Source organism: Scomber scombrus, chromosome 2 (genome assembly GCF_963691925.1).
Source record: "Scomber scombrus chromosome 2, fScoSco1.1, whole genome shotgun sequence".
Taxonomy (NCBI): Eukaryota; Metazoa; Chordata; class Actinopteri; order Scombriformes; family Scombridae; genus Scomber; species Scomber scombrus.
This window is the reverse complement of record NC_084971.1, coordinates 16,985,415-17,011,621: the sequence shown is the minus strand read 5'-3', so window position 1 is coordinate 17,011,621 and position 26,207 is coordinate 16,985,415. Positions and strand designations below refer to the sequence as shown.

Here is a 26,207-nt window from a genome sequence, read left to right as displayed (position 1 = left end):
GTCAAAGTCTCACTTCAACCTGGGCTGTTTACTTTGGTTACATCACCTCATACAGTAGGAAGTATCTGCTGGTGAAATGCATCCACATGAAGTTTGTGTCAGGCAGTGAAGAGATACACCCGGAGGGAAAATAAAAGAGTGGCAGATAAACTGTGAGCACATTCAAGAGCCACACAGGGAAAGCTTTGAGATAAAAGAGCCATCTAGAGGATGAAGTGTGTTGCTGCTGTTGTGTTGCTGAGTCTCTTGTCATTGGGACAATCAGCTCCTCTGAGCGGCTGTGACAGTCTGGTAAAACCAATAACTATCAGCAATGAAGACGTAAGTGCAAGACTGCTTTACTTTGCATCATAACTATTAAATGCTTACTATCATTCAATCGGTGTATTAAAGTCTATTGTCGTTGCATCACTGCTTCACCACAGATGACAAAAGCTGAGAGTTGTTAAATTTTCAGAGGACTTTCAAAGTAAATTTGGTAATGACTAGCAGTAACCTGAAGTGTTATAATACAGTATGTGTTTTACTTCTCTGTGAATCCACAAAAATCACGACGTTTTTCAATTGGTTGTGAAAAAAATGTGTGTGATTTTGTATTCTATTTTTAAGTCCATGAGATCCAAAGAAATTGTAGAGATCTTTAGAGTAGAACCACTTACTGTGCACTGCCTGTGTTGTCCAGATGTTGGGTAGGTGGCTGTACATCGGGGGGAGCTCTGACCTCCCAGGAAGCCGTTCCCTGGGACACCTGCTGACTAGCGCCTGGCTGGACCTCACTGCAACCACACAGAGTAACAAACTGAATGTCATCCAGACTCAGAGAATGTAAATCCCCATCAACACCATCACACCATAGCTTTTCTTATCTACACAACTACATAAATATTGTGTTATAATCAGATATTGTAGCTTTTCTTGTTCCACATGGATGCATTTTCATATTTGAATATGCTGATGATGCAAACTCAGTATTGAGTATTAGGCATATAGTAGTCATGCACCTTCATACAACAAACTAATGTATGTCAGGAGACCAGGATCACACACCACTCTGCATACACAGTTGTGTTTTGGGATCATATGAGTACAAAATGCATTTAATTATGTAAAATCGAATACACAGGGTACAGTAAGTTATGTGTAGTTGTGTCATCCATAATATTATGTTCTGATGCAATATTCATTTATTTTTTTACTTCACAGATATGGCGATTGTTCAAGCTTAGCATACAGCGTGACTTTTGAAAATAGCACAATGTTAATTGGTGAGTGAATGAGAGCCACAACGTTTGAGCAAGATCATTAACCCTGCAGTCAAACTGTCCTTTCCTCACTCATTTCCTATGATTTTCTTCATGTTTGTGTGTGTTTTTCACAGAGGAACCTTTCTACCTCAAAGAAGTCTACCTGCCAACTGACTGCTCAGACTGCCTGGTTGTTCATGAAGAAATAATCTCTAGCAAGCATACTTTTACCAGTCTTCTGCTTTTTAGTAAGAAATACTCACTCAGTCGTGAAACATCTAATAGACCTTTATTGAACAGGATAAATAGTCAATAATTTCCTAATGAAATAAATGTAAACCTGGCAGCTACTGTAGGTGAATACAGAGTACTATACAGAGAGTACTATTTGGATACATTTTGTTTAGTTTTTTGGATGAAATATTTGATATTGTCCCTAACTGTGCCATGTTGATTTCCAGGTAAGAGACAGAGTGTCTCACCTGATGTTCTGGAGATGTTGAAGCGACAAGCAGAGTGTCTGCGAATGCCGTCGCCAATAATGATCGACACAAACTATGGTGAGACATTAATTTTCTTATCTCTGCATATTGTGCTCCTAGAATGTCATACAGCAATGTGTGTATTATTTCTTTATGTGTATGTACACAGAAATCTGCCCTGACAACATCCCAACCTCAGATGGGCTCAGTGCGCTCAACAAATTATTAGAGGCCAAGATGGGACATCGAGTTGCAAGACTCCTGGATACTTTTTTTGACATGTTTGTGAACTGATTTATTATTAGTTTTGATTTTGTGCCACAAGTCATTTTGTTTGAAAAAGCATGGATTTTTTTCTGCTATAAATAAGTAATTAAGAAAATGTAGAAACTGCCATGTTTTCTTGTACCTATTGGCAGCAGTAGTAATATCATTATTAATATTTTGTTTTGTTTGATATCGCACATTCTGAAATCTAAAAGATATTCTTAAAAACAAGACATTTTCTTTCTTTTCATTATTCCACAAAGTCCCTCCGATGAGGTACATAGACAGAACAGCACAACAAGCAAACAAAAGAAACAGAAATAAAAAAAACAAAAAAATCTCAAGTAGCTGACCAGATAAAACTGCAATGAAAAAGAGCACTTATAATTATTAAAGTGAGAAATAATTAGAAGTAGATGTAGTGCATAAGAAATACCATAAACAACAAGAAAGTAGTGCAACAATCAATAAAATTTTAAAAAGGTTTGTTCACAAAGGAGCTGAATTTTCAGGCGTTTCTTGAATGCCCTTTCTTTATATCCACACACCAACTTTTCCACTTCTGTCAAATTCAAAATGTGCATAAAAACAACTGGATGGAGACAATGTTTAATGTCGGTTATAGTGCAACTGATATGGCTCTGTGGCTCTGTGGCTCTTTATTTTAGAGTAAACACATACAGCATCAGACATCAACAATAATTTACTTTTCAGATTTTGGAGGCTTAATTTAGTTGTCTAAATACAAGCCAATACACATTTCACTGTCTCCACCTCTGAACCAGATTATGACACAAATGTAAACAAATCATGAGACCATATGAGGTGAGTCTCTAAGCCTTGATGGACCAGTTTTAGCTTGAAGCAGCCAGTCAGCCAACAGCTATTTGCAGAGACATAGATTCAAGATATTAGTGACAGTGAGAAAGTAGATATAGCGAGCCATGATGGGGTTGGTTCATGTTATTTTGGCTGTGCTCAGTCTTCTGACTGTTGGGCAGTCAGCTCCTGTGACAAGCTGTGAGAGTCTGACCAAACAGGTTGAAATCAAAGGAAGAAACCAGGTAAGAGGATCTGTCATCTCACTTGTCACATAATGCATGTTGATTTGTTCCCCATTTCTGAGAAAAACAATCACATTATCCATTAATTTGGCCATTTGTCATCTTGTGTAACTAAGGGAGACCCTGTCTGTTTCAGCTGCTGGGTAAGTGGATGCACATAGGAGAAAGCACAACCATCGCAGGATTTAAATTGCTGACCAAGGCGTTTTTGGAGACTTCCTGGGCGCATGTTTCTGCTGCAGACGAGAGTGATGCCATCAATGTTTTTCAGTCTAGAAAAATGTAATTTCAGACATATTTGCTTATTTATGTAGTAGCTAAAGTCTTCCATAGTATCTAGTGGTGTTTCCTAAAGCTAAAAATGTTAATGTGCAATTCCACTTTAAAAAGAAATTACATTTGTGATAGGCTTGGCGACTGTTTCACTGCCACAACTAAGATGACTTTGGAAAACAACAGTCTCTATATGGGTGAGCAGTGCTAATGAAATATCCTGTGCAAATATTTTGACTGACCATGCATATATGCATGCTTTGGACTTTGTGTGCAAAATTGCAACAACACTTTGTGTATTTTTATGGGTTGGTGTCCTGTGTGTGTGTGTATGCTTGTGATCCCCAGTGAACCCTATCAGTGTACCTGAGGTCCTTCTGAGTTCTGGCTGCCCTGACTGCCTCGTTCTACAGACAAATTACACCTTCGGAGGAAGCACATACAAGGGTCTTCAGTTACTGAGTAAGAAATACAGACTGATAAAATGAATGTTAGACATTCAAAATAGTTCATAAAATGTTAATAGGGAGTGACTTTGAAATGGATTTGCACTGCTATCTTAAAATGTACACACTGTATTAAAACTATGGATGAACAATATGGTTAAAATCTTTCATCACTTTTACCATTTAGGCTAGCAGTGTCATTATGTACTCTGTTGAGACCAGACGAGACTTTCCAATTATCTATTACTCAACAACCATGAGCCAGACTATTAACAAAATTACTGTTCATGGGATAACATGACTCGAGTCTGCAAACATGCAAAGTGCTCTGAAGCTGTTCTTAGAAACAGTGGTGCTTTTAGCCAAATTCTAACATCATCATGCTAACATGATTACCACACAATGATACATGATCTGCTTAACATTAGACCTACTGCTCTAATGTTAAGCAGGTCGTGTTTACCATGTTCACTGTCTCAATTCAGTGTGTTAGCATGCTGAGATGTGCTACTTTACACTGTATACACAGTACACCTGAGGGTGGTGGGAATGCCATTAATTTTCAGGATGACATTTTTACCTGAGGGCACAAGTATAAAAAAAAACTTATGGGATTACCAAATATATTATATTTCATCCTGACAGGAACATGCGTCTAAATTCCACAGTAGCCTGTTGAATATTTCATGAGAAATTTCACTGAAAATCATTAAAAGTCAGTGGAAGTTAAAGAGATTCATCTTCTGGACACCATCAAACAATCAAAGGCAGGCCAACATAGTTTCACCCTGATAACAATAACATACAGTCAATTTCTTTGTGTTTTAAAGGATAAGTTCACAAGTCTTTCCTAAAACAATAGTCAGGTGCCCAAATTTACATTGACACGTGTTTTTATTCATCCAGTTCATGCTGACCATTAAGGGATCCCTTCATACTGCATAATGCAGTCTTCCTTCAATGCAAAAATGTATTTAAAGTTTACTTGAACCTAATATGAAGCTTCAACTGTCTAAATAAATCAAATCAAGTCAATATATTTCAAAGTTACTCAATTTTAGAGCCCAATTCCCTCATTTTGTTACGATCTTTCCACTGTAGCTAAACAACGCTGTTTGTTAAGACACATCGAGGGGCTGACCACATGAACTGTAACTGTGGCAGATATTCATTATATTTGACCAAGTCGTATTATCTTCAGATCAATTCTTAAATACGTTTCTGCTCAAAACGAGGATTGTGGATTTTGTTCCCCCATCACTTTCATCGTAAGCACATTTGAAGGTGATCTTTTAATGGTCAGTATTAACAGGAGGGATGATTACAGCATGCAAAACCTGTTTCAATGTTTATATGGGCACCTAACTGTTGATTAACTTATCCGTTAATGTCTGAGGTTATTTGAATCACCCTGTGCACGTCCAAAGTTCTTCATAGTTCCTTTGCCTGCACTTGGTCTGTCTCTCAGGCAGAAGAGCTAGGGTGACTGATGCAGAGATGGACGAGTAATTTGAATTATACCACAACCGTGTTGTTTTACATATAGTGTACCCTCTGAGGTTGTAAATATTCTCAGTTTTGAGATTCCAATAATGTCAAAGTTTTTATGTTTAGTGTTTTTAAAATGTATTTATATTTTTAGTAGTCGAAAGAAACAGTGATGTCTTAATTTAAACAGCAGGATCAGCAGTTTCTTAAGTATGGTGTAATTAAGCATGAGCAAAGTAAAATAAAAACCAGTACTGAAATGCATTTTATCAAATTGAACTGTTTAATCTAAAAATAAATGGGGAAAAATTACAACTGAAGTTAGATTTATATTAGGTCTGATTAATTTCATACACAAGGTTGTCACTATACAGTAAATACTCTATCAGATAAACCTTGTAACCCACCTCCTTAAATCTGCTAAAATATGCCCAACAATGATTGGAGTAAATAAAATGAATCCACCATTCTCTTCTCTCACAGGATTTTGCCCAGACGAGTCGAATTTACAAGAAACAAAGACCACTGACCTAACCAGTTACATCACAAGCATGAACGCTGAAGATTTAAAGCTGCTTGATAAGTTTATCAGCAGCAGTGATGGAATACAGTTGTTAATCAATATTATCACCAGCGGTTTAACTGGATTAAAAGAAAATGAACGTTGCCGTGTTTACATTGTGAACAGGTCGGGTCTGGCTAAGAAGGATCCCAGTGCCAATAAAAATTAAGATACCAAATGAATGTGAAGTGTGACTTCTGCTGTTCTGTGTCTTTTACTATTTGTTTTAGAGTATCATCAAATGTTGACAAATTATAATTCTTGCCAGACGCTGATGAATTATGGTCAAATCTACCTGTGATGATTTGACTCTCAGTGACAATGGGTGATATTTTTGAGAGCAGATACAATATTTCAATAGATGTACTTTTTAAAAAAAAAAGTTAAATTCTGAACTTATAGAGGACTCTTATAAAGCATCAATGAACAATTATTATTTTTATTTCATCATTATGTATTTTCTCAATTCAAAAAATCTCAGAAAATGCCTGTTGTCACAAAACAACCAAACAAAAGAAAAAAACACTACTGGCCTGAATGTTGAAGAGTAATGGCAAATCAATACAAAGTTATTGTGAGTGATCACCTTTATCCTATGATGAAACATTTCTTCAACATCTCTTCCAGGATGACAATGCCCCCATCTAAAGGTCACAAGGGGTCACGGAATGGTTTGATGAATGTGAAAATGATGTGAATCGTATGCTATGGCCTTTACAGGCACCAGAACTTGACTAAAATCAACACCTATGGGAGGTTTTGGGAATATCTTTTGAAATAATGGTGTTCATCTCCAGTAGAGTTCAGAGACTGTAGAATCAATGTCAAGGAGCATTGAAGCTCTTCTGGCTGCATGTAATGGCCCAACACCTTACTAACACACTTTAAATTGTTTTTTCTTTTAATTTGTCACCCGTCTGTTTTTCAGTAGCAGTCGGAATTACACTGAAATCAATTCCAGATTAGTTAACATTTTCAGATTTTGAATTCATTTTTTCTACTTAAAAAACAAGAAATATTTTGCTTTCTCTACCTTTAACCAGATTACCACACATGTGTAAACAACTCAGGACTTTGTTATTAAATGTTGGATGAGGGATTTGAACTTTCATATGTTACACCATTCAGACAGACACTGCATTATTGGTGTGAAAAAAATGTTGATTTTTTATTATTTCTAGTTCTAATCCTATACACTGGTCCTTTAAACAAGAAATAAAAATAATGTTAAATAAAAGGATTGGGCAGGTTTCACAAAGTATCTCCTTACAAGTGCCACATGTACACAAACAGACACAATCAACAGGCCAATTAGGAGAACTTTGTGAAAGTAGATGTGGTAGGCCATAATGGGCCCTGTTGCTGTGGCTGTGCTCGGACTTTTGTCTGTCGGGCAGTCAGCTCCTTTCACCAGCTTTGAGAGTCTGATCCAACTGGCTGAAAGGAAGTGACTGGGTAAGACACTCACTGATCTCCTTGAGCTCTGTGAGCTTTAAGATATAATTTTCTTCATCTTTCTAAAACCGGAGTGAGTGTGTAAGTTTGTCATCTTGTGCAACTGAGGGTGACACATTCTGCTTCGGCATAAAGCACAAACAAGCCAGATGGAGAAATCTCTTGACAGCCACTGGGTAAAAATCACTGCCATTAATGAGAGTGATGCCTTCACAGCCGTCATCACAACAAAAGCGCAATTTCAAAACTAATTTTTAAGATTTTTTTTTTCTGTTCAGTCTGTCACAAACATAAAATAGTCCAAACCACAGCGACTCAGTTTTGGATATCTCTCCAACCAGGTGACTGAAGACTGATTAATGAGGCCTGTTGACAACACAAACAGGTGCTGTGTAACTTTTTATGTGTTCTTTGTCAAAGCACAAGTGCTACTAGTAAAATCAGGAGACAACTGTATCAGCTGATAACAGGCCAAACTGGAAAAGTCTTGATTGGCAACAACAAAAAGGGTTGCAGGCCTTACCTGAACCTCAGTGAGTTCAATTAGTTTTCCTCTGCCACTCCACTCTGAGCTCAGTGTAGGTGTCAGTTTAATTTGTTATAACTATGACATAGAATAGTGTATTCTTGTAGGATCCCACAAGTCATGAGAAACTGATAAAACTGATAAAAAGAAACGGAGAAAAAAAAAACATTTTCAGGTCTAGGTAAGACATGCAATACAAAATTAATGAAACCTGCAAAGTCTGACTACATAACTGCAAAAACAGATCTGAACTTTGTCTCTACAATTGCAACACCACTGTGTGTATATGTGTGTATCCTGACAGCTTAAATCTAGGGCAATTTAATTACAGAGCAAATGCTGCTTATTTATAATTATTAAACTCCCAGTGAAGTTAACTCTCTCAGTGCACTGATTTAACAATAGTTTATTGTTAGACTGTAAAATACGAATCTTTGGCATGTTTGATAAACTTCTAACTTAATCTGCAGGTGTGTCATCATCTTCATCTAGGGGAACGTGTGGATCAGTCAGTAGATTTGATGAGGTCTTTTTTAACAAGACTACAACAGCAAAGTTCGACTTTGTAAATCTGGTGTCAATCTTTTGACCTTAGATCACTGAAAATCTTGTAGAGACCTTTTTTCAACACAGAAAAAAAAAAGTTTACAAAACAAAAAGAGTCACACTCAGTTAAGTGAGGAGGACGCCCATAGCCTTGTTTATTGGTAGTTTATTACTGTACATACACCTGCTTACGAGTCATATGTACATATATTTTTCTCTCCCTCACGCACACACACGCGCACACACACACACACACGCGCACACACAGAATACTCAAGATTATATAAAAAGGACTCATTTTCTGTGCAGGGTTCAATCACAGTCTGAGATCTACAGAGAACATTTGCATCTGCATACACCACGCACACACACACACCATAACTATCTATATATGGCCTTATGCCTTGATTTACGTAGAACAGACCACGATCAAAAATATAGAAAAGTGATGAACCAATAGGCAACCCAGTGGTAATCAAGTGAATTTAGGTTGTTTTTTTTAACACATCAACGAACGCAATGTCTGCAGTTTGTGGGTCTGTGGAGTTTGCGCCTCCTTCGCTACCTAAACAGGAAGACCACAGAAAACTTAGTTGACTTTTTCAAAGGGTTTCCATTTCAAAACAAATTCCAAAATATATCATTTTAAAGTATTCAAATAATGTGTTACCTGTGATAGTATACTTGACCTCTCTGTGTAACATACCTGACAGTGGGATGTTTCCAAAGCTTTTTTTTGTTTATCTTGTATAATCCCCTGAGTGTGACCCACACAGTCACCAGAGCTGAGTCACCTAAAAGTAAGTGGCTGTGTTACAGACTTTCATGTAGTTATGACCAGTCTCCATGACTAGATGTGTTGAGTGGGAAAATACTCAAAAAGGCTTTTTTTCTGTTGTCCTATTTGCTAAAAATTGTAGGTATGTTTCATTAAACTAAGAAAATCATCATGACAGTCGGACAAAAAACCTCTTAGGCATTTATCACGAAGCAGGATTGTTATTTAGCAAGATAACTGAACTAAAAAGTAAAACTGAACTTTTACTCTTTAATTAAAACTGCATAAAGTGATCTTATGACCCCTGGGGAACACGTCAACAAGTTGTAAATACAACACTGACATGCCGTCATCTTATAAAGTTGATAAGGCTAACTTGTTAGACAACAGTTGCCTTTTTACACATCCAGTAGACACAGAGCAACAGTAGAATTCATTTACAGTTGTGTTTCTTTCTACCTGTCTAATGTAAATTCAATATATATTCCCATGTGTAAATCTGTTGATCTCCACCAACTTTGGAGGGAAATATTTTTGGCTCTATAGCATCTAAACAGTCCACTATATTCATCATGCTGGGCATGTAACGTAGGGCAGGTTAATCTACTTTTCTGTGAAAACAGCTGCTGAGAGCTGTGAGAATGAACCAAAACAGTGAAGCTGCATGACCAGGAAGCCAAAACAATGAGCTGAAAGATGCTAAAACACTTTTAGTGCTTAGAAAGGAAGATAATTCTCTGTAGGTTCATGACTCCTTTCACATTACACAGAAAAATACTGATTAGTGCAGCTTTAAGTCCACATTTGGGAGTGGTTTGATTTTAACCAGTGTAGTTATCAAGCTAATTTTTTGAAATCTTGCTTCATGATATAGAACCTGGTATAACTTAACACCTACTAAAGATGACCTAACACTCTCGATCACCTCAGACCTCTGAATAAAATGAGTCATATTATATTAAAAAATGAAGAACCTTCTCATAAAGGGCCACATCATTAGCTTGAACACACATATAAGCCAGAGTCACATAAGGAAGAGAGGCCATGTGAATGTGTTAAGGACAAAGCGATTGTGTGCTTTAGTGTTGACACATGACAGGAGACAAAAACGTAGCAACCATGGTATACCTTTGTAAAAGAACTGAGGCCTGTTTCACGAAAGCACACGTCAAATGTGCCCTCGCACGCTTATAAATTACAACAAAAGCAACAAAGATCGGTTATGGCAAAGAAATACTTCAAAGAAAGAACCCTGCCTTACAGAGTAATGAGCATCTCTTCATGTCTGATGTGTCTCTTCTTTGCTTATAATTCTCTCTCAGACATGGACATACACACACATTTAACAAACACAGTGAACATTTTTGCAAGCATCGACTGCCTCTTTCACCAAAACAGTAAACAAAATTTGAGATACTACAAAAAACAAACAAAAAAAACCCCACAAGGGTTTCTTCTCTTCATCACCAGCGGCCTTCTTTCCAGCTTACTTGTTCCACTGTGACTCAGAAGCAGTTGCTAGGCAGCTAGCTAGCTAGCTAGATCACCTGGACACACATAATGCGAACAAATTGTTCCAGGTAAATTGTGTAGCATAAAGACCCATTCATACTACGGAGAGTACAGTCAAACTGCGTGATTGTCACTGGGTTAGGGCGATGCACAGTGAAGTGTGCGGGGATATGAAGGTAGGTGGGAGGATAAGGGTATCTGGTAGTTGATAAGAAGAGTGACATTATCGAGGCCAGCTGTTCGGGCCACTGGCCAAACATGTTCCTGTAAGACTAGTCTGTCTGCTACAGAATCGATTTGGATGAAGGTTCCTCCAATGTGGTTCCTTTGGAGTTCCATATTATATTGTCTCTACATCCTCTAGTAACCATCTAGAGCACCAAACCAACAGTTACAAAAGCACTGGGGTGTATTTTTTTTTTTTTTTGCAGGTGAGTGTGGCGGTGTGACAGTAGGTAATGTATGAAAGTGTTTGTTTGATCATGGTCAGACTGTGCCATGTGCTTAGGTTTGGAAACATAAGTGACAAAATTCCAGTTGTAGATCACAGGACTCCATTCAGGAGTCCAGTCTCCAGCAATAGTTCCAAAATCCATAACGCTGCCCATAGCTGGTTCTCCTCTAACATCCCGCAGGCTGGTGCCGGTTAGCATGGCCGTGCCAGAGTGTGCCAGCTCACCTGGTCAGGTCATGGTTCAAGTCTAATTGTGAATTTCACTCCAAAAATAGTGTGGGGATGCTGGATTTGTAAACAAAGATATTAGAGAAGGTACATGTGGGAGAACGGGTCAAAGACAAAAAAGGGAGGACTGATGCTACCCTGTAAACAAAAATATTGGAGTATTTGGGGAAGGGTAGTTAGTCAGAAGCTTGACAGCCATTGATCTGACGGAGCCTGGCAGCAGTGAAGGTTTAAGACCTGCTGCAGTCGGGTTAGTCCGGTCTGAAGATGGGGATCTTAGGTAGGAACTCTATTAGGATTACCTGTAGGTGAGCAGAAAGAAAGCCATTAGTAGTGAGAAGAGATAGGTTTTTCAATTAATATGCACGACTGATAAAATGGTAATATTGAGTTTAAAGAATTTTTGAATCAATGGGATCAATTACCTTAATGTGTCAGGTATTAAATTCACTGGATTCTCCCAAAATCAACACTCCTAATTTGGCTATTTTATCTATGCATTTTATCTACAGTTTCACTATAGCATTTTCTCATAATAGTCTCTGGTTTAATACACAAAGCTGTCTGGATGTTAAAACCTGTACACTGTGATAAGATATGTTGTACCCACACCTACATATGTTAAGTTTGTCAGCAGGAATTAGAGGAAACATATAAAACTGTGTTCAGACCAATATTAGCACAATGTGAAAAAAGCACAGCCTCATTCATTAAAAAAATACCCTCACTGCATTAAAGCAGTGGATGTCCCAACACACTGGGCTCCAGCAAAAAACTAAACACCAACAATATCCAGCAAAAAAGTTGAACCTAGCTAAATTATAGCTACAACAGAATGTGACATAATTTAGCCACACACAGTGTTTCTCAATCAAATTGACGCAATCAGTAGATCAGTAGATTACTTTGTAATGTCGACAGCAGAGCTAAAATCCATCTACATTGTATTACTGTTTTTTATTGTCCCAACAGTACCTGAAACATGTATAACCTTACCATTAATACAGTACTGTTTTTGCTGGGGGGTTTTTAAAAAGTATTTTGGGACAATATCACTCACAAATACAAGCACAGAGCTAAAACATTTACAACAAAAAAAACAATACTTACATATTCCATCATGTTGTTGGTTTCACACTTCCTTTTGCTTAGTCTCCAGTGCAAACACAACTGCAAACAGAGCGTAAGAGTGATCAGAGAATATACATCATATGTCAAAAACAAGTTAACAGGCTATTAATACACACACATATCCATTTATTCCTTCTGTACTCACCTTGTGGTAGAGTCTGCTGTTCTCCCACTCCAGAAGCTTCTCTATAGATCTTCTGGTCTGAAAGGAAACAGTGAGATAGGATTATACTCTTTTTTGGATTTACTAAATGCAACAGAAGTTTGGTGGCACGTCACGATGCATATGAGTGAGAGACAGTGTGGGTGTGAATCTCACCCTCTTGCTGAGGCAGATGACAGGCCACAAACTGAAGCCCAATGTGCAGCAGCAGCAGAGGCAGCCACACAGGAGCCAACGTACGTTCACTGGCAGCGTCTTCCTCAGACAGCTGTTTACACGGTTGATACTGGCTTTGAATTCCTCTGGTGCCACCTGAGGATGCACACATACACTATCGTTAATATAGTGACATTTGACCTTCTTAAATGGCATTTACAAAAATGTTGTCTGTGTTTTGTCCTGGTGATGAGATGAAACATTGGCTAGGTCTGGAGTCCAGTGGAGAAAGACAACATACGGCACTACGGTAGATTAATTAATGATGATATTAAAATTGACCAAATTATATATATATATATATATATATATATATATATATATATATATATATATATATATATATATATATATATATGTTAACTGGTGGCTAGAACATAATGTAAACTTGTAGTGGAGCATAATGTGAGAGTATAACTTCGTCATAGATAATAGGTGTTGATGACTTACAACAAAATACTCACCTTTCCTGTAAGTGCTGAAGGAAATTCTGACTCGAATTTATTACTAAGCCCAAACCTGTGGAGATAAGGGAAAAAAGCAGATGGTTATACATAAGCAGACATACATTGTGTTTGGATAGTTGTACAGACAAATTTACATTTTATATATAATATTACCAAAACAAAAACAATCTTTTATTTCATAAATTATATAAAAGGATTTTAAACCCATGTATATCCACATATCTTAGTCCTAAATCAAATTTGATGTGTATTAAACAGATGCAGCCAATTCACATCAATCATCTGACCAGTTTTATTACATTTTACTTGTATGTGACACCTCAACAAGTTTTTTAAAAACAGCTACAAACACATTTGTACAACCTGGCATTTTCTCAGCTCCCTTCCTTACTATAACCCATCTTCTGTTTTTAATTACCATTTATCGTCTTACCTACATACCTGTGTTTCATCGGCCTCTTATCATTTTTGTTTTTTCTCTATTGTTTGACTGCTTTTGTTTCGTTCTTTGTCTGATCTGTTTTTTATTGACCTTTGATTTTGTCCTGGTATCCTGACATTTTCATTTAAAGCACTGTAAGCTGCAAACCTTGTATGAAATGTGCTATAATTTTTTTTATATTATTAAAACTGAAAAAGAGTGGTGAGAGAAACAAACTTAATGCTGTTGATTTGAGGGAATAGTATTAGTAGTTTGAATCTAAAAACTACAGTAAAAACAAAGTTTGTAGCTTCCTATGAACACAAAGAGTGCTCCTTCTTACCTGATCATATATATATATATATATATAGGATGACTCCGAATATAAGGAAAATAACAGGTTTGTATTAATAAGGATTTACATTTTAAACATTTATCTCTCAAACATATTTGTAATTAACTACAGGGAATTAATTTGTTTCTCCCAACACATCTGTAGTAGTTGCCGAAGTATAATTTAAACTATCGAAGCCCATTTCCGCCAATGTGATGAAAAAAAGGATCCTGTAAGTCAAAATACTGTAAGAATCCATCTAAATAATGACTTAGTATCTCACAATAATGAGATATTAAGTCATAAGATAAGTCATTAGTTTGAAATAGTTTCTCATTGACATTGGCAGAAATGGGCTTCCACATTAAACCACCCATCTATGTTTAAATTCATTTTGTTATTACAATCAGATAAGCCCAAAGTTATTTGTAAATTAGGTACATCTTGAAAGATTCTTTGTTTAGGTAACATTTGTTGTATTTCAGCCATCTATCGTTTTGTAATTACTGTATATTCTGCTTGTGCTCAATATCAGGTGATCATAGTTTGAAGTCAAATTAATGAAAATGAAACGAAAAACTAAACCGGACAGCTAACTATTAACATTTGGAGAATTAGCTGTTTTGAGCAGTGTTGTCAGGCATTGGTGAAATCAAAGGAGACATGAGTTTGTTTTTAACGTAAACATAAAATAATAATAATCACACTTTAACGCGACGTTTGATTACAGCTTTAAATCAGATATACATATTTATGAGGACGTGTACTTGTGCTAAAATGAGAGCTAACAGGCTGCTATGCTAACGTTAGGTCACTGACGGCTAACGCAGCTAGCAGCTGGTGATCCAGCCGGCACACGGTGACCGTAAACTCCTCTCCAGGTGCCTGTTAACCTCGCCAGTCTGCTTACACGGTGACGTGGCCGGACCCTCGCACCACCACCGGGTCCGGAGCGTACTTGAGGAGCTGCTCCTCCGCGGCCCTGTCCTCGTCCTCTTCTTCCTCCTCCTCCTCCTCGTAGATCTCATCAAAGTCCTCCATCATCGCACGGCTCGGCCTCGCGCTTCCCGGGAGAGACGCCGGGAGAGACACGGTGCCGCGGGACAGCGAGACCTTACCGGGAAAATAATAACAAACTAAAAAAGTACAAAGAAAAACCGTGAAGACAATATATATACCCGTCCCGGAGATGATACGGCTCACATCGCTCAGCAGCTCCGAAACAAAACATCAACATCCGCCGCAGTTACCGGAAGGTGGACAGACGTGCTGACGTCAGACTCCACTCGTGTTCTAAGATGTAGGGGAGAACGGGGTCGGTAGTCACACTTTTTACTTTCCTTTAAAGTCCTTATAAACCTTATACTGGTTTCCTTTCAATATGTAATCGAAGCCTAAAGTGTAAGGTAGTAATGGATTGCAGTGTTTCCCACAGAATTGTGAGAGACTATGGTGGTGAGGTCTCAGTTTGACCCACTAGGTGGGTCCGGGGGGATGAAAATTGTGTACATTTTTAAGTTAAATGCATCATTCTGGTGCACTCTGAGAGCAACATTAAGATTGTTATATCTATAAATTTGTTTTGCGTGCTTAATTTAACTGCTGGTTGTACTACTGGTATGAATGGTGATTACACACCCACAAAGCACAAGAAATACATTTTACCAGTTCATTTAATGTTCCAATTAAACAATCAAAAAAGACCATGGCAATGCCCATATTTCCGCTGTGAAACAAAGACAGCAAAAGTGATTATCTAAGTTCAACTAGTTAATTACTATTTCTATATTGTGTTTCTTCAAAAAAGACTTGACTTCCAGATGACTTAGAAGTGGATCAGGGTTGATTTATTTTACAGATGGAAATAAAGAAGATCTCTAATTAAGCCTGTTTTAAACTGAACCAACTAAAGCAGCATGCAGGTGTTTCAGATTTGAGGCTGAGCTGCGGGGTTGAGTGGAGGTGTGTGGGGTGTTTCCACAAAAAAAGTTCCATCATCTTGTTAAAAGTCACTAGATTTGCATATCCTCTCATTAAAAAAAATCAAGAGTCTGTAAATATGCAGTTTTGTTTAGTTTTTTAAATTTCAGGAGTTTTACTGTTGGACATAAGATGTCTCCTATTCCATGGAAAGTGCACTGAAGGCTTCAGGTTTCCAAAACAGATGTATGAGTTGAATATTGGATCAGAATGGACTCCCAAAGTGTACACCCCTTAAAAAGTGGATTTTCAGTAAGCACAGAGAAACTTTCCTTTTTCAGCAGAATGTGAACAAGTGTAAAACCTTCTCTTCTCAGTTTTTCATAAAGAATGTGAGCAGTAAGATAGATACAAAAGATAGATTACTTTATTAATCCCAGAGGGGAAATTTAAAATGTCAAAGCAGCAATACATGGCACAAAGACAACAAACATATAAATCACAAAAAATACCTAAGAATACATAGAAACACACCCTCCCACCCTCAGCATTGCTAAAAGGCACAATAAATACATAGGTAAAAGTGCATGTAAAATAGTTGGGTTAAGGGTGCATTATGTGAGTGAGGCATCGTATTGCAGTGGGTAGGAAGGATCTTTTGTAGCGTTCTCTTGAGCAGCGGGGGAGTTTGAATCTTTTGCTGTATGAGCTATTGAGATTATCCAGTGTTTTATGGAGGGGATGGGTGGTATTGTCCTGGATCTTGAGGAATTTTGTTTCAGTAAGTTAAGATGTATCTTTATCAATTCCCCTTGGGAAAAGTTCAAATTGACACAAGCAGTACAAAAAAAATAGCAGCGTAAGGGTGAAAGTGATAAAATAAATAAAATACTATATACAGTAAACAATATCTGTGTAAATTAGATCTGCAATATATAAATGTGCAATATGCAGAAATTCCTGAGATTATATACATGTGTGCAATGTTCCTGGGATTAACATAGTAAGTACAGCATCAGTCTTTTTTAGTGGGAGTGGCAGGTACTGGGAGCTGTGGTGTTGTGCAGCTCAGGTTAATCTTCCACTAATATGAAGGCTCTAAAAACTGTTAATGGGTGTATTTTTTTAATGTCTTCATTTAACTTTATTCTTATTTATTTTACCCTATGTATTCAGTCCCATACAATATTCAATTTACACAGGTGTGACTTTGAAAGTTGAAGCTTACACTCAATGGACTTTACACAGAACATGGAGACATCTTGTGTCCAGCAGTTAAACTATTGGTAATTAAATATATTTGCATACTCATATATCCTGGATTGTTTTTAAATTAGGGAGAAGGGGGAGATGCCAATATATGGACTTTAACAAGATAATTGAACTTCTCATGTGGAAAAAAAACATGAGACTGTAATTATTATTCAAAGTACAGCATTTTATATACAACTTAAAACATGACTGTTACTCAAAATATGCCACTATACTCAAAAATGTTTTATTTTACAGTATATTTAGACTGTATATCTGCTGAAATCAGACTGGACATGATGCATTATTTTGTTCCCACCCGCATTCCTTGAAGACCCGCCCCCCCACTGCCCCTGATTGGCTACTACTCGTTGCCTCCGTTAGTGAGCCAATCAGAGGCTGCATAGGGGCGGGTCTTCGCAGAATGCGGATGTGACAGTACTCACTGTTTAGGAAGTGTGGAGATAATTGAACGACAGACGCGTTAGTAAACCCTGCCAAACTTTTTTTTTTTTTAGCGTATAAGCCTTACGAGTACACGAACAGATCACTTTAATATGATTTTACAAGTTTTCAGGGACGTGACTCCTGTCATCACGAGCGGGATTCTCACTGTGATCCTCCTATCATGCGCAATGTTTGGTCTCCAGACTTATTTCAACTTCACCCAGGGGCTTTTTAGCGTTGGTTCAAGTGTTTTTGTACATGGACACCTTCACAGGCTCTTAACGTACCCTATTTACCACAGGTCACTGGCTCAGCTCTTCCTGAGCATCATAACGCTGGTGTTTCTCAGCAGCAGTCTGGAGAAAGGTGTCGGCACGGTGCGTTTCCTGTTCCTGTTCATCGTGCTGTCCACCACCACCGGCGTGTTTTACGCCTTCCTGGATCTCCTGCAGGATGTAAGCAGCCAGAAGCACACCGAGGGGCTGGTTCCTGTTGCCCTTGCCTGTGTGGCCTTAACTACCATGCACACAAAAATGACTAAAGGCTTCCTGTGTGGGGTCAGTTTCCCCACCATGGCCCTCCCCTGGGTGTTCCTCATCATCACCACTGCTCTCATCCCTGACTGTGTGCTCCTCTGTAATGTCATCGCCATCCTGATTGGGTGGTTTTATGGTAAAGGATGGTTCTCCCGTGTGGACATGTCTGAGGCCAGGGCTGTCGTCCTGGAGAGGATCATACCCTTCAGGTTGTTGAGGAGCATCTGTCCTGTGATGTTTGTCCCTGCTTCCACAGAGGAGAGGAGGAAGACCCTCCTTCCAGAAATCAATCCGACCCCCGGGTCCTACCCGGTTCAGGCTTACGCTCCACTGTCCAGCATTAACACCACTGATACCACTAAGATGTATGAAGGCTGGCCGAGCTCACCCAGTGCCCTGTCCAGTCCCACACCATCTGTCATTCCTCATGGCTCCACACACAGCTCTGGGACGAGTCATGGACAGAGTTTTGACCAAACCTGCAACCACAACCATTTCTCTCACAGTCATGATCAACTATAGTTATATTTGTTTATTGGCTTTACAGATAAGTCATATTCTATTAATAGTGCTTTATTTTCCACAAAAAGTGATGGGATCTTTTTTCATTGAATTGTGTGGACTACATTGTGTAGTCTCTGTCTGCCTGTATAAAATTATATTTTTCTGAATGTTTTAATGCTACGGGTAACTTGTGTTCTTAAACTTAAAAATGTACTCCATGTGTTTTATATAATTTTTACAAATAAATATATAAAACAAAGTATCCAGAAACTTGTGTTCACACATGAAAACCCCTGATTTGTGTGAACATCCTGTCCTGTCTTCAGGCCAGATGCAGGATAACATATGTTTATTTCAACTTTAAAAGAAATTGTGATTCTCTGCACACAGGATTTTTTTTATTTGACTAGAAAAACCCAACATTTAGACCCCACCATATCTTCAACTCTGATTATTGATAATGTGCCTTAAAGGTCATATTGTGAGAATTTTTTGTTTGATCGCTTGACAATGATACCAGCAGGATGAAGCATTGCTCTGCACACATACTATGTCTTGTTTGCTATTTGCCTCATGAAGATCTAGTATAGTTGAAACACTGACTTTGAATTATGGACCAATAAGATTTGAATTATTTTTCCCCTTCAAATTCTTTATGGTATCAGTTTGTCACCTCTAAATCTAGTTGGCATACATGCCCCTAAAACCAAAACTTTAATTTGAGATGAACATAAAATATCTATTCCACAAAAATCTCAGCGCTCATCCAGATACCAGTTTAGTTTTACTTATCAATTATTAGATATGACAAAAAGAGTTAATCTTTTTAATAACCCATGTTAAATATTTTTTGCTTGTGCAAAAATTATCTTGTGTGCTTTGATGGAAGTACAATACTGGCTTCAATATTAAGTTTCCCCACGGTAATCATACTTTTTGAAATCAAATTGAACCCTTCTTAATTTAATATCTTTTCCACAGCAGAACAAATGCACAATAGGGCTGAGCTTCATGTTTGAAATCAATTTGACAGTATTAGTCGGGACATTTTTCTGGATATTGTTGTTTCTCCTTTGAAAAAACGGAGTGAATTTTTACTCCTGCCCTTTGACTCGGCAGTCAGTTATCCTGCTAGCTAGTTGACTGGAGGGAACATGATGCAGACGAAACCACACTGACTCATGTGAAAAAGCTGCTGTCTGCTGTGTCTACTGAGGGAAATGCCAAAACTAAACTCACCAAACTAGTACAAGTGTGACAACGTTACATCTCTCATTGCTAACATGACTGTAAAGGATATGCTCAGCGTTGTTTGTGACAGGGAGAAAAAATATCCATGCTGTCATATTTTAAGGGGTCTGTATGCCTGTAAGATTTTTTAAATATATTTCAGTAATGAAATGAAGACGGGTTATCATTTAAATGAATACAAGTTTGCACAATTAAAGCTGTTGTTTGTTATGAATATTGAAAGCTATTTTTGGCTCATTATCTATTTAGCCCCTGTGAATGTCGGCATGCAGCGATTATTCGATTAGTCGTCGGTTATACCCACCGACTAGTCGACCCGGAAAAAATGGGCCCATGCACATCCCTAGTTAAGACAGATAAACATTACAGTATCTATCTACCTTTAATTCACTTTAGCAGTCCATTAACTCCTCTTACCTTGGTGAGAGCATGTGGTGGCCTGGGGAGAACTAATCGTAACATTACCAGAAAAAAGAAAAGAAAGTGTCTCTTGCAACTAGGCATCACCTCAAAACTGAAGACTCACCGTAATTAAAAGTAAGACATTTTAAGACATTTTATTAATGTAAATTCCTAAAATCTAATCAAACTTTTTAAAGGGTCCCTTGTAATGAATGTTTTGACAGGTTAGTCCAAATTCAACTCACTGTCACTGCACAAAAAAGAGTTTTAATTCTTAAGCAATTTGGTTTAATTCACTCACTTTCAACAACACAATCATCAGAAACTCACATGATCTCATGACACCTGAAACTAAGTCACACTGGAGAAAAATGGCCACTGAGCAGCTACCTGTACTGAGATGACAGTGATGTCAGAGCACTGATTACATCTCACGATCAAATAAAGGACTCATTCTTCCCAAGAGTCTCCATAGATGTTCTTCTTCTTCCCTGTAACATAACAAATAGAGATAAAAGAGAGAGGGAAAAAGTCTTAATTAATTATGTAATTAATTAGATTAACTAAAAAACTGGTGTACGTGCATATGTAACTTTTCCCGAAACTGAAAAGTGTTTTAAATATGCCAACTTACCCTCATTTTTGGGTCTTTCTGATCCCTTCTCAGGTGAAGGTTTGAGCAGAGTCTCAGCCCTCTGTGTGAGTGTAACCTCGTAGTTCTCTCGGTTTTTGAGCCTCAGGTCCTCATAGAGGATGGCCTTTCTCCTGGGCTCCTCCTCTTCCATATACGACTCAACTGAAGGTGATGGGAGAAACAACAGAGAAACGAGTTATCATCTACACCAAAATCCAGCTCCTTAAGGGACAGATTTTGGTGACATTCTGAAGAACTTGTATACTTTCATCACATTATTAAAAAAAGCCACATATTGAAGAACATAGTCATATACATGATTGTTACATAATGAGTTTGGACACTGAAATCTATAATTGTGTGTTCTTTTCACCTTATTTTTCAGTTTCTATGTTGAACACACACAAAAGCATTGGCGATTGCTTGAAAAAACATTTAACAAATACATCAAAAGCTTTCAATGTGAACAGATTTGGCTCAATGGAATTACTGTTCAACAAACGCTCATCACAGGATTGATTTGCTAGTTAATTAATGTCAGTGGGCCCAAGATACTTCAGGCTTTACATGATTTCACACACACAAAAATGTCATTACTGTGTTTTTGTAAGCCTATATGGTTCTCTGTGTGGTACCTGGAGCATTGAAGTCATCTGTTTTTTTCATCTGTGCAGGTAGCTCTGGATTATACCCAAAACCATGTTCTTTGGTTTGTGTGGGTGTCTGGACAGGAGCTTCTGCTGACTGAAACATGGTGTCAAATGACTGGCTGTTAGGGTCACTCATCTCTGATTGAGGACCTCTGGAACTGTGAAAGAGAAGAGAAAAAAAATGGTAAAAAAATATTTAGAGTATTGGAAAAATAAGAATATCTAAGAGAAAATGCTGTAAAAACATATAACAACATGGTTTAATGAGGGTGAAATGTGGTGTGTGTACTCACAACGGTGGAGGCAGTCCTGTCCTCTGTCTGAGGGCCTCTCCCAGAGGGGAGTTCTCCAACCTCTTGAACTTCTCCTGGCACGTCTTCATATATGACATCTTCCCAGCCACGTAGCCACAGATGCCAGCAACTGGAGAGACAAGCATAGTTCATGTGAGAAATTTGAAACATCAATTTAAAAAAAAAATGTAATACTTCAGCATAGATATTTTGCACTTTCATATATTTAATTTCAACTAGGGGCACGTGACATAACTGAGAAAAGTATTGTTACTAATGTGAATATGATGCTGTAGCTAAACACGTATCAGCACTGACTGATATTTTCACACAGCTACCGTAAGACGGCCTTTAAAACAATGTCCACACTCAACATGCACTCAGCTGAAACTTTATTAGATCTATCTGGTTAAAACTTATGCTGTCTAATTCAACAACCCTGCAATAAATCTTACATTAATGAAGATTATAATGTTAAGAGTTGAAACTGTTTAGAATAGTGATGGCTCAACTTCATGTAGTTTGTGGTTCTGTTAAATTGTTGAGCGTTACACTGTGAGGTCTTTTCTTAATGACATTTTGCCACTGAGTATGTATTTCCAGCTCTAACGTTCAGGAACTTACAGGCCAGTTTGGGTAGAGATCCATACCTTGGAGATGCAGATAGAGTCCCTATAAATTGAAACATAAGGATTAATTTCAAATTCACTTTATGCTTATTTTATAGATATTTTGCTGATTTCTCTACATTGTGGATGACATTACCTCTAGCAACAAGGGCTTGAGTGATGGCCATGCTCACCACAGAGAAGGGCACCGCTGTGAGGGAAGCTTATTGATGTCAGACTCGATACAAACATTTAGTGGTACATTACATGACAATCAATGTACATACTGTTGTGATCAATACAATGTATTTGGCAAAGGAAGAACAATCTTTCCTTGATTTACAATGATAGGTTCACAATTTTTTAAGTGAGTCTTAAAACAACACTCAAATGTCCATATTCCTTGCTGTTATTATTCCTGCTGTTCATACTGGATATTAAGAGATCCCCTTCAAATGTGCTTTTAATGTAAGTGAAAGATTCCAAAATCCACCATGTGTTCACACTATGGAGTTTGTGCAAAATATATTTGAAAGTATGAGGCTTCAGCAATCTGAGTTAGTCATATGAAGTGACACATTTACAGTCTTTTTAGCATCAAATTCCCTTTTTGTGTTTCATCGGACAGCGTTTCCGTGTTGAGCTGCAGTGGAATAAGCTTCACATTAGCTTCAGATAAACTTTTAAATATAATTTTGCACAGAGGGAAGACTGTGGATTTGTACACCATCACTTACAATGTAAGTGCATTATGAATGGATCCTCTATTGGTCCTCTAGTGGAACAAGAGGAGTGATTACAGCAAGAAAAACAGGTGTCAGTGTTCATTTGGGCTCCAGGATGTTGTGTCAAGACAGACTTGAAGAATTATGAACCCGTCCTTTAACTTAAATGTTGGTCTGACCTGTGTGTGCAAGACAGAAACTTACACCGGAACCAAAAGCTCTCGTGGTTGCACTCTTTGAACACCCTCCTCTCCTCCTCTGTGGGGATGTAGTCCATGCCCATTGGCGCCTGCACATTAAAACACCGACAACACAGCCTTAACTTTAAATCCCTTATTTAACTGGCACCGCACTTGTTGGCGAGCCACGCTCCCACTTTACAGACAAACTATGTATATTTTAAACAGCAATAAAAGCGGTACGTATCTTCCTCTAAAAGTAAATTAACGTTAAAGCAGCTAGCACGTTTTTAGCACCTAGGTGGATACTGCGTGTTTATTGGGGTATTTACCGGCGGTCCGCCGCGCTGCCGCTCCTCATTAAAACCCGCGGTGGGGGATGACATCTTGACGATAATGTCAGTAATAACTGAAGCTTTCAAAACATCTGAGAGGATAAAGTGAGAGCCCCTCAGCAGACTGACTTCTGTAGTGGTTGGTACAATGTCATTGATGACGCTGACGTAACCCGGAAATAAAGCGTGTTTTTACAAACCTTTATTTAAACGTTTGAAAAGTTTTTTTACACACTTAAATGGCACAGTACAGTGTTTTTTTTTTTTTAAAAGATTGACAAAAACAATAACAAAACTGTTTATATGTACACAACGTACAAAATCTGATACGTTATGTAGACATATAACAACTAAAATAAATAAATATATATATATGAAAAGAAAATGCACACCAATCAACGCTAGGGGGAATGGGGATCTATATAAAGATTTTTAACATAGCACAATATGTTAGATCTTTAATTGCTTTTGGTTTTAGGGAGAATTGAATTGAATGAATGTATTGTTTGATCTCATTGCTAAATGCAATAAAGCATGTTTACCTCAAGTCTAATTGAGTTACATGACACCTATAGATTTTAGAGTGGAGGGTCATTCAATTTGCAGTCTGCATTATTTAGTTTAGTTTGTAAAATATTTAATGATTTGCAAAGAGAAAGCACTGATGGGACCATGCTTGTTACACTTTTTCGCTTGTAAACCCTGGTGTAATTACATTAGCCTGCATTTAAAAATACCATTAGCCTACTGACTAAGTTTCGGCTCAGTTGTGCAAGATTTCCTTCTTTTGTTCATACGTCAGTCTTTGCCCATATCTTTACTTTCTTCCCCTTGTCTTATTTCCAGCAGGGTCCAGTGTTATTCCTTGCATCAGCTGTTTCTTCCTGCCCTTGGCAACAAGAGTCAGCAATGATAGATCTGCTCTGTCTGTTTAGGGGACTCAGCATCACCTCCTGGAACACCCTGGACTGCCTGACCGTCAAGCGCTACCCATCTGATAAGCGGTAGGCAAACAGGCTATGAAATCTCCTCAACACTGTGAAGGCAGGGTCAGTGGTGATAAATGACGTGTTAAATTATGTCATAACTGTTGCCCCATCATGATTGGTTGGCTTACTTGGATGGGTGACGACATTGAAAAAAAATCAGTGGTAGTGCTTGTGATGTACAGCATTTAGCTGACTTAATGCCATCTAATGTCTTTAGTAGTAGTTTATGTATATCTTACTGTGATTTATTCATTGAAATGGAGCCTGATATAGGTGGGATATAGGTGCAAAAATAGAGAAACTTCCCATCAGTCTTTCACAGTAAGCAAATGTCTGTATCTGTCCCAAGTGAAAGATGAATGTATTGTTGTTACTATGTTACTCGATTTCTTTTCTCATTTGGTTATTTTATTCCTACCTAAAACATGAACAAGCAACAGACAAGGAACTGACTCTCTTTATATGTCCCCTTTCTTTCCTCAGAACCACAGCATTTGTCTTCCTCATTGACCTCTGTAAATGAGCAGTTATGTTAGGCATAAGTATTTTCAACTCCTTCTCTGGTATCACCGAGGCTGTGCCCATCCTCTTTGCCTCTGGGGTGTTGGCCGCTGGAAGTTTTTTGACCCTCAGACTACCAGATACGTGGGGTCAGATGCTGCAATAATGTGGCGCCCACAACTTTCAAAGGAAGTAGAATAGTTTCCCCCACACTGTGAACGAACAGCTCAAAATCCCTCCAAATTCTAACCTCTAACCCCTACCTCTCAATAACAGAGTAGACTTTTTTCACATAACACAATGCAGAAGATTCACACAGATCTGCTGAGCTGTAAATATTTGGTTCTGGTCATTATTTGATCCTTCCATGAAATAAAGATGAGTGGGGCGCTGATGAACCATGAATAAACCTTTGGCTGATTTGGACATATAATTGATGTTTGCTCAGAATTGGTTTCAGTGACAATGTAAGGTAAATATAATGGATGAGAACTGAATGCTAAATGCACATGCACATGCACTTTACACTTTAAGTAAATCAAGCACTGAATTATGCTGCTCTTGTGTAATCTGTGTTGCTCTTATTTTTTTTTATGTCTTGTTTTTGTTTAGTGTTTAAATGTCTCTTTTATTTTGTTCCTTTTCTTTTTATGAGTGACTGTTCACAGTGTGACTGCCTGTTGTTTGAACATCATGAATCTGGAGAACGGTATCTCGCTTCTGTACATGCCGATGGGGGGTGTGATGGAAGTGACAATAAACTGAACTGAACTGAACTGAGCTGTGTAATGTTAACATGTTCAGTGGGGACTTGATTTCACTGGAATATTACAGTACATTTAGATTCAGCACTCCCAATATTTGGACATCCACACTAATAGATCTGTGAGGCTGTGCCCAGAGACAGCGGTGCTTTTATGTAAGC

General features: G+C 38.0%; 5 protein-coding genes across 6 annotated transcripts; 3 read left to right on the top strand and 2 right to left on the bottom strand.

The window, feature by feature from the left end:
• The first annotated feature begins 76 nt into the window (after positions 1 to 76).
• Positions 77 to 2,226, top strand: LOC133990429 (uncharacterized). Its single transcript, XM_062428746.1, has 6 exons — positions 77 to 321; positions 683 to 825; positions 1,204 to 1,265; positions 1,379 to 1,492; positions 1,706 to 1,804; positions 1,896 to 2,226. The coding sequence occupies exons 1-6, from the start codon at positions 211 to 213 to the stop codon at positions 2,018 to 2,020; spliced, it is 654 nt and encodes a 217-aa protein (XP_062284730.1). The 5' UTR covers positions 77 to 210; the 3' UTR covers positions 2,021 to 2,226.
• Positions 2,227 to 2,809: 583 nt separating this feature from the next.
• On the top strand, positions 2,810 to 6,008 carry LOC133990415 (uncharacterized). 2 transcript variants are annotated; one of them, XM_062428726.1, is made up of 5 exons: positions 2,810 to 3,057; positions 3,194 to 3,339; positions 3,466 to 3,527; positions 3,679 to 3,792; positions 5,748 to 6,008. In XM_062428726.1, the coding sequence occupies exons 1-5, from the start codon at positions 2,938 to 2,940 to the stop codon at positions 5,993 to 5,995; spliced, it is 690 nt and encodes a 229-aa protein (XP_062284710.1). In that variant the 5' UTR covers positions 2,810 to 2,937; the 3' UTR covers positions 5,996 to 6,008. The 2 variants fall into 2 exon arrangements, with proteins under 2 accessions (XP_062284710.1, XP_062284719.1); XM_062428735.1 differs by lacking the exon at positions 5,748 to 6,008 and adding an exon at positions 5,245 to 5,302 and having other exon boundaries at positions 2,817 to 3,057.
• A 4,178-nt stretch (positions 6,009 to 10,186) lies between these two features.
• chic2 (cysteine-rich hydrophobic domain 2) lies at positions 10,187 to 15,270 on the bottom strand. The gene is made up of 6 exons (XM_062438210.1): positions 14,968 to 15,270; positions 13,300 to 13,354; positions 12,776 to 12,931; positions 12,602 to 12,658; positions 12,436 to 12,495; positions 10,187 to 11,627 (listed from the first exon to the last, which is right to left on the bottom strand). Exons 1-6 carry the CDS (start codon positions 15,099 to 15,101, stop codon positions 11,577 to 11,579), a joined length of 513 nt encoding a protein of 170 aa, XP_062294194.1. The 5' UTR covers positions 15,102 to 15,270; the 3' UTR covers positions 10,187 to 11,576.
• Positions 15,271 to 16,247: 977 nt separating this feature from the next.
• On the top strand, positions 16,248 to 19,228 carry rhbdd2 (rhomboid domain containing 2). Its single transcript, XM_062425701.1, has 2 exons — positions 16,248 to 16,262; positions 17,747 to 19,228. Exons 1-2 carry the CDS (start codon positions 16,248 to 16,250, stop codon positions 18,731 to 18,733), a joined length of 1,002 nt encoding a protein of 333 aa, XP_062281685.1. The 3' UTR covers positions 18,734 to 19,228.
• A 1,279-nt stretch (positions 19,229 to 20,507) lies between these two features.
• LOC133992294 (OCIA domain-containing protein 1) lies at positions 20,508 to 23,954 on the bottom strand. Its single transcript, XM_062431016.1, has 8 exons — positions 23,790 to 23,954; positions 23,483 to 23,567; positions 22,711 to 22,764; positions 22,570 to 22,617; positions 21,946 to 22,075; positions 21,638 to 21,810; positions 21,003 to 21,164; positions 20,508 to 20,859 (listed from the first exon to the last, which is right to left on the bottom strand). The coding sequence occupies exons 1-8, from the start codon at positions 23,841 to 23,843 to the stop codon at positions 20,819 to 20,821; spliced, it is 747 nt and encodes a 248-aa protein (XP_062287000.1). The 5' UTR covers positions 23,844 to 23,954; the 3' UTR covers positions 20,508 to 20,818.
• Between the last annotated feature and the right edge of the window lie 2,253 nt (positions 23,955 to 26,207).

Coding starts and splice junctions, on each gene's coding strand:
- LOC133992294 (XM_062431016.1), bottom strand. CDS start 23,843: ATGTCATCCCCCACCGCGGGTTTTAATGAGGAGCGGCAGCGCGGCGGA. Junction 22,076..22,569: donor ATCTCTACCCAAACTGGCCT/GTAAGTTCCTGA, acceptor TTGTCTCTCCAG/TTGCTGGCATCTGTGGCTAC. Junction 21,165..21,637: donor AGATGACTTCAATGCTCCAG/GTACCACACAGA, acceptor CATCACCTTCAG/TTGAGTCGTATATGGAAGAG.
- LOC133990429 (XM_062428746.1), top strand. CDS start 211: ATGAAGTGTGTTGCTGCTGTTGTGTTGCTGAGTCTCTTGTCATTGGGA. Junction 1,266..1,378: donor AAATAGCACAATGTTAATTG/GTGAGTGAATGA, acceptor TGTTTTTCACAG/AGGAACCTTTCTACCTCAAA. Junction 1,493..1,705: donor TACCAGTCTTCTGCTTTTTA/GTAAGAAATACT, acceptor GTTGATTTCCAG/GTAAGAGACAGAGTGTCTCA.
- chic2 (XM_062438210.1), bottom strand. CDS start 15,101: ATGATGGAGGACTTTGATGAGATCTACGAGGAGGAGGAGGAGGAAGAA. Junction 12,659..12,775: donor TCATCTGCCTCAGCAAGAGG/GTGAGATTCACA, acceptor GTTTCCTTTCAG/ACCAGAAGATCTATAGAGAA. Junction 12,496..12,601: donor ACAGCAGACTCTACCACAAG/GTGAGTACAGAA, acceptor CTCTGTTTGCAG/TTGTGTTTGCACTGGAGACT.
- LOC133990415 (XM_062428726.1), top strand. CDS start 2,938: ATGATGGGGTTGGTTCATGTTATTTTGGCTGTGCTCAGTCTTCTGACT. Junction 3,340..3,465: donor GTTTTTCAGTCTAGAAAAAT/GTAATTTCAGAC, acceptor CATTTGTGATAG/GCTTGGCGACTGTTTCACTG. Junction 3,528..3,678: donor AAACAACAGTCTCTATATGG/GTGAGCAGTGCT, acceptor TGTGATCCCCAG/TGAACCCTATCAGTGTACCT.